The 10,166-nt window shown below is 37.2% G+C and overlaps 1 protein-coding gene across 1 annotated transcript in view; it reads right to left on the bottom strand.

Moving 5' to 3' along the window:
• Positions 1-266: 266 nt before the first annotated feature.
• Positions 267-10,166, bottom strand: part of RSPO3 (R-spondin 3) — a 131,804-nt gene continuing 121,904 nt past the window's right edge. Inside the window, exon 5 of the mRNA XM_073627212.1 lies at positions 267-2,321. Coding sequence (XP_073483313.1) covers positions 2,189-2,321 — 133 coding nt within the window. The 3' untranslated portion in view covers positions 267-2,188. The remainder of the gene's footprint in view (positions 2,322-10,166) is intronic.

Raw genomic sequence — 10,166 nt, 5'->3', positions numbered from 1 at the left:
TCTGTGTTCCGTGCACATGTTGTCAGCCTTGCCTACTTCAAAGAACACAGACAGCTCCTTATCCCTCCTCGCTCCCCTCCCACCCCCTTATCTCCATAATGGAATTATCTACCTTAACGTTTTATGGAAATATGGCATAGGTCCTGACATACTGGATACCAAATAATTCATCCTTAAACAAACATCCTCAAACAATTTTGCAATTTAGCAGCATATAACATATTAACACAATTAGGAAAATGTGTAGCCAACTAAAAACTCAACTGTGTCATGAAATATATTTATTGTAGTGGAATTTCGCTCAATAGATACACACAACATTATTGAAGTTGTACCCCTTTCTCCATGCTGATCAACAAGCAGATTATAAAATAATATTTTTTTTCCAGAAGATAACAATACTGGAAAATACACAAAGTTTCCATGACATACTGCTTTTTTACTGTATTACTTAGCTCTTCTGCCATTCACAGCCAAATACCTATGTAGCTGTTAGGATCTGCTGTGACTGGCAGATCAATGCTTTGCAGATCCTTCCAGAAGCAGAAGGATTAAAGGTTTTGGTCTGTAGATTTTTTTTTTTTTTTTTTAACATGCAGACAGATGCATGATAGATATAGCAGTAAAATGAAAGCAGAGGGATAGAACATGCTGCCCTGCACAAAAAGCAATTATGTCTGGGACACTACGTCCGTCTGGAAACCATTCTGATGTTCAATACATTAAACAGCATTTCTAGCAAAGCACGATAATATTCCATCCAAGAACTTCTTCCAAGGTTGCAAAGAAACAACCACTACAAACTTTTATGACTGCAAACTGCTCCTTTACAATGCAAGAGGATATTATATTTCATTTATTTCACCAGAAAAAAAGAATGGTAGGCTAGGCCCAGTGCTATTTTTGAATTTTTGTATTTGCGATCTAACATTATGTGGTTCACATCCTGCTCTTTGCTCAATCACACCATCTAGCCATGCCCTTTTTATAGGACTATGACAAGCTGCAGAATGTATTCAATACTTATTTTTGATGAGTGACACCTTGGACACATTTTGGAAAAGCACCAAAGGCACTGTTTAAATGTTTTTCACATTCTATCCTTATTTTTGCATGGCTGTGGTTAAGTCATAGGGATGTAAGGAATTCAGTACTCTAGCTGATGTTGAGCCCTATCCAATATGAATTTTAGACAAAGGATCACGGCTGTCTCTCCCTGTTAACTTCTCTATGTTAGCCTTCTAGAGTTTACAGGGATATCCTAAGATGTCATTCTCCTCCATTTCTCCACTGATTTTTCCTTTGCAAACATTCAAAGGCTAAAACTACAACAAGCATAGGAAAATGTAATTGACCAAATTTGTGAGTGCTAATAAATTAAAATATGTCTAACCATAGAGCAGCTTTGCTTTGAGATTAGTACCGCATTTTGTTCCTATACAACGTATAAATGTTATCCTGCAGCACTGACTAAACTTAATATTGCTCATTATGACTTACGAGGCAGCGTCGACCCAAATAAAACTCAGTTCACACTACTGTAACTGTAAAGAGAACCAAAAAAGAACACATCCTGGAAATGTTCCAGTCCTACAGCTGGCATGGAGTGAGGTAACCATAATTTAGCTGGATATGGTATGATAATTTCCTCAGTAATGTGTACATACTGGTAAATGCTTTATTTTTTCTTTTTTTTTTTCTTTTTTCGTGATTCAACCACAGAAATGTGTTAGAGAACAACTGTGCTGTAGATTTCCATATATAACTTGTCTATAATTCTCAAAAAAAAAAAAAAACAGCTTGAAAAAATACTTTACAAAATAGGCTAAGATGTTGCTATTAATAATTACAAGGAAGAGAGTCTTAATTGAAGAGAGTCTTAATTGTCTTTTACATATGCATAAAAGCATAAAAATATAAAGCATCCATGGAGCACATCTTATAATTCTTTTCTGTTAGGTGTCTCTGATTCTTTTTCTTTTTCAGCATATCAGTAATTCAAAAGAGAAGCTTGGAATGTTGTTAAGGCCTTAGTTGTATGAAAGCTCTCCACTCCATTTAAAGGTTTAGTCAGCCAGGGATGTGATCAGTATAGCAGCATCAGAAGTCGGTCATAGAGGCATGCGGCCTTACATGTCCGATAAGAGCACAAGAAGGTTATGGCTGCATCGTCTGCATTTTCCAATTTCTAGGCTTTGACTTCTCGTTGCTTTCCTTCTCCTCGCTGAGGTTTGTCTTGTTTTTTCTGCCTCTGTTTCCTCTGTACATCTCCCTCCTTTCTTCTCTGCTTGTTCTTCTTTGTCTCATCTTTGCCTTTTACCCTGAAATGAAAACCAAAAACTGTTTAGTTTCATTATCCCTTAAAATTAAAGCATATTACCTGCTTTTAATATGTTTGATATTTTATAATTTTTTCTGTTCTGTAGAAATTTATGAAGAAGTAAAGAAAAAAGGATGGTAGGAATTGGCTAGAACAGTGGTTCTCAAACTTTTGTGACCATGGTCTGGTAAATTGTTAAAAATTGTCTATTCACCAACAGTTATAAATACAGTTTATACTCAAACAACAAACATGTAGGAATGCAAAAAATGTACAGAAATTCTGGATGGCTATGGGTGTGGCTGGGTGCCACTGTAGGGGGATGGAAGTTGTGGAGAGAGCTAGGAGATTCTGCAACAGACTTGGCTAATCCTGTAGGAAGCTGGGGGGGGGGGGCACTGTGAGACACTGTTGGAGGTTGGGGGCACTATCGGGAACTGGAGGGTCTGCAGCAGGCTGGGGTGCACTGTGGGAAGCTGAGCTGCACTGAGAGAGGCTGGGCACAACTGTGGATGCTGAGGGCTCTGTGCACTGGGGTAACTATGGAAGGTTGGGGGGCACTATGAGAGCTAGGAGGAACTGTGGGAGTTTAAGTGTCCTGCAGCTGGCTGGAGACCTGGAAGAAGGGAGGCTGTGGCCCAGCAATAGTGACTGAGAACCATTGGTCTAGAACAATACAGAAAGCATTTATTGATGGATTGGAGCTCATTAGTATAAATAGTAGGTAATAGAAATTAGGTGTATTAAAGTATGTCACCCTATCACAGGATGCAATAGTGGTGTGTGGATGAGCAGGAATAACCAGTGAGAGTTGCTGGGGAGCCAGCAGCTTGACACCCTCGGAAGTGTTGGTTTCCCTGGAGACTTCAGGAGACAATTTCTACTGAAGGAAGCATTGTTTGGTGGTGCAGGTGGCATGAATATTTTGCCAAGTGGAGTCTGCACTAGAGATAGGGTTGCGGACCGCCTCACACACATATACTTTGGCAGGGTGGCCACTCTGTGCCAGATCACGTGCCTAGTACATGATCTGACACTTCCGCGTCTGGGGTTTGCATGCCGGTGGCAACACGCTCCCGCTGTGATTGGATACAGCGGAAGACAGGCAGACCGCCATTCTGTGAGAGGGGAATGTACTGATTCTATGTTTCTGCTAAGCAGGAACACGGATCTTTACCTTCCAACTGTCAAAGCACCTCCCCCACAGTTAGTAAGCACTCCTTAGGAAGACATTTAACCCTTTGATCGCCCTTGATGTTAACTACCTTCCATGCCATGGTTTAATTGGTACAGGGACAGTGCATATTTTTTAGCACTGATCACTGTATTAGTGTTACTGGCCCCCAAAAAGTGTCAAAAGTTTCAGTTAGGTGCCCAATATTGCAATCCCGCTAAAGGTCGCTGATCGCTGCCATTACTAGTAAAAAACAGACAAATAAAATATAAATAAATAAAAATATTCCATAATTTGTAGACGCTGTAACTTTTGCGCAAACCAATTAATATACACTTATTAGGATTTTTTTTTACCAAAAATTTGTAGCAGAATACATACTGGCCTAAACTGATGAAGAAATTCGATTTTGTAAATCTTTTTGTTGGGTGTGTTTTATAGCAGAAAGTAAAAAATATTGTTTTTTTCCTCAAAATTGTCAGTCTTTTTTTGTTTATAGCACAAAAAACCCCCCACAGTGGCGATCAAATGCCACCAAAAGAAAGCTCTATTTGTGGGGAAAAAAAATCAAACATTTTATTTAGGCTCAGGGTTGAACAACCACACAATTGTCAGTTAAAGTAATGCAGTGCTGTATCGCCAAAAATTACCTGGTCATGAAGGGGCTAAACCTTCCAGAGCTGAAATGGTTAAACTGCACTAGAAAATATGATAGGAATGTTTTTATAGTGACTAACTTAATTTTTCATTCCCTTCAGTTATTCTAAATGAGACAAAATGCAACAAATGAGATAAATGAGACACCCTTGAAGCAATATATAGTTAATGCAATAAATGTTACAGATCAAATCATTTCAAGTAATGCATATGCTCAAGTACAAGTAAAAATTCACTGATGTGGTGATATGACTAACATAAACGTTTTTGTTTTTTTTGTAGTGATTAAAGATACTATATTGTCTTACTAATCTTCACATAATGCATCTTTATCTTTTCATTTTAGCTTGGTATGTTACATATCTTCTGTAGACTCTTAAAAAACAATATGTTGAAAATGCAGAATGCCTTGCAAATGGGGAGAATGAGCAAACTTTGGTATAATACATGAGGGGAAAAAATGTAGAAAAATTATTTAACTTGTGCCTGCCAGCAAAGGACATTCAGAGGCCTAATTTGATACATTTTACTTTCCTATGGAACCAGTCCAGGTATGGGATATTTTATATTATTCCCCAAATGATAACTTACCACTTTACAGCTGTTATATGTTCGCACCCAAAACCAATTATATCATACTTGAAAAACATGTTTGTACTATGTCTGTAGCTTACAGCAGAATCTTGAAAATTAAGGGGGCAATCAAGCGACAGTAATCACTGTACCAACAAAAGGTAACATTTCCTTTTGACAGTTGATATAGGTAAGCAAGTGCTTTTAATGTCCAAATACACACACATCAAAGGTTAAAAACTTGTGTGGGGCTCTATATATTTAGCTTAAAGTTAAAGTGTAACTTTAATGGGGAATGGTTAAAATCTCCATCTCCCTTATTTCCTGTTCTGGGGACAACAGTTTACCAAAAATCTGCAACAGGGAAAAAAAAACAACAATAAAAGGCTGACAGAGGTTCTAGCATTCCCTTACTAAACTTAAAAAAAAAAAAACCCTATTACTTTTTGTCTGTGTTGCTGTTGGAGAGTTTCCCTCACTTTGTGTCTGAGAAAAGGTTGTCCCCTTGGACAATGAGTAAGAGGAAAGCTCTCTTACGGGGCCCCGAACAGATGTTAAACCTGTAAGGGGCTCTAATATTTTCTCATTCTATCTAAAGTAAAGAAAAGTTTTGACTAAAGATATACATAAATTGCATCCTCTTTACTGTTGATCCTCCCCACTCCTAACATAAAGGGTCATAACTTTGCTGAGTGTCACCTGTAGAGTCATTTTTATTGTGAGCTCATAAAAGAGGCCAGGACCTCCAAAAGTAAAACATAATGCAAATGGAACAGTAAAAGAAGTTGCCTGTGGTACAGCATAAAACTTGTGATGCAACCTCAGTTACGTACTCAATTCACTTGTGTCAATGAAATAATTTTGTGTCCAGGCCTCTTTTGTTATACTTGAATAACTCTGACCATATAGGCAGACAACTCTGATCAAGAAAACATGCCTTTTGATTTGAACATCAGATCTACAGAATTGACTAATTTTGTAGTGCGGGGGTCTCTTTAGCTGGGTGCAGTAAAACTTGAACTGATTGTTTAGGCAGGCCTTCAATTTACATATTAATTTGTTGAACTGACAAATCAAAAATGTATTTAAAGCTAAATTAATTTATTTTTAGAAAGAGTAGCAAAGGATTAATACCTATGGCACTATTTTAATTTCTGTCTATGTCTCTGCTTGGGTGATTTTCCTCCTTTATTCATACTGATGACTGGTGTCATTGGGACTGAAAGTAAAGGGATTGTCAAAACTTTCAGTTGTCACTAGAACACGAATAGAAGGGAAATCTTCCAGTGAGAACTATTGTTCTGATGACAACTGTCATATTGGGGATTAGTTATACTTCAAAAGTATAACTAAAGGCAAAACTTTTTTTTATTAGTTTTTGATAGAGTGCAGAGGTATTAGAACGCTTGTCAGTTTTTATTGCTGTCTGTGTCCCCGTTAGGGTGATTTACCTTCTCTATTTGTCTTGTTTACCATTATCATTGAAAGTGAAAGTAAAAGAAAATCCCAAATTTTGGGTTGTCCCCAGAAAAATATAGTAGGGGAAATTTTCCAATAGAAACACTAGTTCTGGTGACTTGGGGGTCCCCAAGAAATTCCACTAATTTTCAAGGATTTCCTCTCACTTCTTGTTTGGCTATAGGACAGGAAGTAATGGGAAATCTCTGCAATGGGACAAAGATGGCGAAAAAAAAAATCTGACAGAGGTTATGACCATCCCTTACTCTATCCAAAAAGAAAAAAAATATTTTGCCTATAGTTCTACTTTCAAGAGATTTACCCTAATTTCCTGCTGGATCTACAGGACAGGAAGTGAAAGGAAATCTTTGGATTGGGTCACAGATGACAAAAGAAATAGACAGGGTTTCACTATTCCCTATCCACAATGAAAAATGTTTTAGCTATGGTTTTATTTTAAGCAAAATATATGTGAGACCATCTTTATTGCATATTTTGCAGATCTTCAACAAATATTGTTAGGAATGTGACTACAGGGGCAGTGTTGTTCCTGAAGATACTGGGAGGCGAAATAGGTATAGAGTGTTTTATTAAAAATCTCGGATGTCAGAGTATTTTATAACAGGAATAGGAACTGGAAGAAAATTGTACAGAGTATAGACAGTATTATACATATACCAGCTGTAAATAGTGACATCCCCAAGCCCAGAGGCAGGAGCTCTACAGGTATCATGTTTCCATTGATTTCATATGAGTCCTTGATGGACTTAGCATGCATGATCCCAAAGCATGTTAAATATAACCTACCAAATTTTGGGTAGCTATGATATAAATGGGAAGTGGTTCAATTTAGTGCCTTTGACCTCACTGGCTGTTAATAGGAAATAGAGGTTGTTCAGATTAATATTAAAGGAAGAATGTCAGGATGCAGAATTTATATCAAAACCTTCTCCTTTAGAAAATTTCACTGCAGTTTGATAACAACAAATACTGTTCTTGGGGTCCCTGTGGCTCAGTCCCTGAGATTGAGAAACATTCCAACTGGGACCAATTTTGTTTTGTATTCTCTTCTCTATAAAATGTAATTTTGCAAGCAGCTATCAGCCAAACAAAAATTGTTAAAGTCTAGCATCCCTTTGTAGATGTAAATCTAAATATCTACTTAGAAATCTACAGTATCTCTTCAGATGATAGATAATGCTGTACGTTTAGGTGTGTAATCAGGAAACTAAACTAAAGATCACATCCTATAGATACGATACTTCAATTCACAAAACATACTACATTCATCTTCCTAGAGACAGAATTCATATCTTGTTTTTGCCTATTAAATACCAGTAACTAGAACAATTGTAATCAGGTACTACATTTTTACATATTTTTTGCCTATCGTTTGGCTGAATAAAGAAATCTTCATTAAATGTGGGTTGCTCCCTGACTTTGTTTTCAATTTACATATACAGTAGGATTATATATTACATTAATGCAATCTACATTTTCAATGTAAAAATATTTTAGCCTATAATGGATGCTTTTCTTTTGTGCTTTGTAGTTATAATAACTCTTTCGCTGCCACTGAAGTAACTATTACTTTATTAGCAGCACCAACATCTATATACTACACTATAACAGCTAGGAGTTTTTTTTTTTACTCCTGGCCTCCAGCTTTCTAATAGAAGCCACCCAGTCACTTCAAGTCCAACCATCAATCACTTCTACAGTGTTTTTAACATAATTTGAGTGTAGGTATTAATCAAAATATTAATTTAATAAACAATACCATGTGACCAAAAAATGACAACTGCCACTATCGTTTCCTGCGAGATCTCTGCTTTTAGAAAATATATAATGTTTTGGGTATTTTCAAGTAATCTTAATGCCTAAAATGTACATGTAACACTTATGCAATAAATGAAGGAAATGGCTCTAATTAGGGTTAAGATCAATATACTTTAAATCTGATCACTAAATTATCTATTTATAAATGCCTAAAAACATGGATTATTTTGGTAAAATTATTATTCTCAAGTAAACGTTGCTATCTTTAAAACAGTTTAACTTATTGTTGCAAATGAAATACAAGGTGAACTTATTATCTGTATTTGTATTGATCCAGTTCTGGTTTTAGTGCTTAAATCACATACTGTTTTATGAAATGTTTGTAGCAACTTAAAACACCAGGCCATCTGTAAGTATTGCCTAAGTTACAGTTCCAGCTGCAATGCATTAAGAACTAGTACATGAAAATGTTCCATTTCATTGCAGAATCAATACTGCTCTCATGATGAGTTTTTTTTTCATTTGCTATTTTCTTGCCATGTAAAACAACTTAGTTGTGAAAATACATTTACTTGGGAATCTAATTTGTTCATCATCATGCGGTTTTTCCATTGAATATGGCATCCTGATAAATGTAAAAAAGCTTGTTTTGCAAGAAATATTGGGCCTGCTATTGTGAAATACCAGTTTCCTCCACTGGTTTAAATACTTTCAGATAATGACCCAGAACAAGCATGCAAGAAATGCAGTCAGAATTGTGATATGCATGCTTGTTCCAAGCCAGTGACCTAGACACTAATGGCATTCCTGGATCAGCATGACAGCCATACAACCAGCATTTTCAAAATGAAAGGTCAGCAATGGCAACTTCTATAATTCCCTCATTACAGGATTCATTTAACCACCTTACTACAGCCATTTGTTTAAGAATGGAGAAGTGGTGAATGTGTATTTCCGGAGTGCATGAATATTATCTGGGCTGTCATTGGAAGGTTTAGATCACAGACACAATGTACAGATCTGGTCAAAGTTGCTCTGTACCTTGGGACGTTGTGATGACCATTCACAGTGATCACAATTTAAAAAATCTAGTGTTTACATACTATACCAATGTGAGCTGATGCTTTAAGCCCCCCAAAGGCACAATCCAACCATTTGGGTTCGTCTGGAGGATTATTCATTCAGACAATTTAGAAAACCTGCTGTAATCACTATTGTACTCCCCTAAAGTTACTGGCAATGGTGTCTTCTGCTAGTGCTTATCTACTCTCGCTAGCCTCTCCATTCATCTGAACAGGCCTCAAATCCGTATTTGTTACCCTGAGAAAAGGGGGCTGCATGTCTGCTAAACATTGGGGGATTTTTATCTGAATCACATAGATCTTCAGTAAATCTTTTTGCTCGCAATCCAGAATGCCGACCATCTACCTTCTGCTATGCTTTGAAAAGTATCACTCTAGGGCCGTGGTCTCCAAACTGTGGCCTGGGGGCCAGATGTGCCCCTTTGCTTGCCTTTATCCAGCCCTTGGAGCACTACTTCTCCTACTGATATGATACACTATTCTGCCATCTGACACAAAAAATGAGGCACCATTTCTCCCACCGACACCAATAATAGGGGCACTATTCAACCCTAGGATACGAACAATGGGGCACTATTCCCCCCCCCAATACCAAATATGCCAATGTTTACTCCCACTCATGCCGGGACAATTTCTACTCCTGCTAGCCACAATCCAGCCCTGCTAAAGTCTGAAGGACAATAAATTGGCCCTTTGTTTAAAAAGTATGGAGACTGCTCTAGGGTATGCACCCACCGTTACAAGGCGGTCAGTGTATAGGTACAGGACAGGTTCTTTGCAAATAGCTACAGAAACAGTTAAATACTGTCTATGTTACTTTTTTTATTTGCACTAACATACAATTTTTCAGGACAAGCTTTCGGGGATATGTCCCCTTCATCAAGGTCCAAGAAGTACTGATGCACAAACATACCCTGAAAGCTTGTCTTGAAAAATTGTATGTTAGTGCAAATAAAAAAATGAACAGACAGTACTTAATTTTTTCTGTCGTAAGTGCACTAATACGGCTACACTCACCTCAAGCAAAAAGCTACAAAAATCTGATAGAGGTTCTAACCCCTCCCCACCTTATGCAATACTAAAGGAAACGTTTTTATTTTAGATACACTTCAAACTCATTTAA

Source organism: Aquarana catesbeiana, linkage group LG04, assembly GCF_042186555.1.
Source record: "Aquarana catesbeiana isolate 2022-GZ linkage group LG04, ASM4218655v1, whole genome shotgun sequence".
NCBI classification, from domain to species: Eukaryota; Metazoa; Chordata; class Amphibia; order Anura; family Ranidae; genus Aquarana; species Aquarana catesbeiana.
This window is presented reverse-complemented; position numbering and strand designations above follow the sequence as displayed.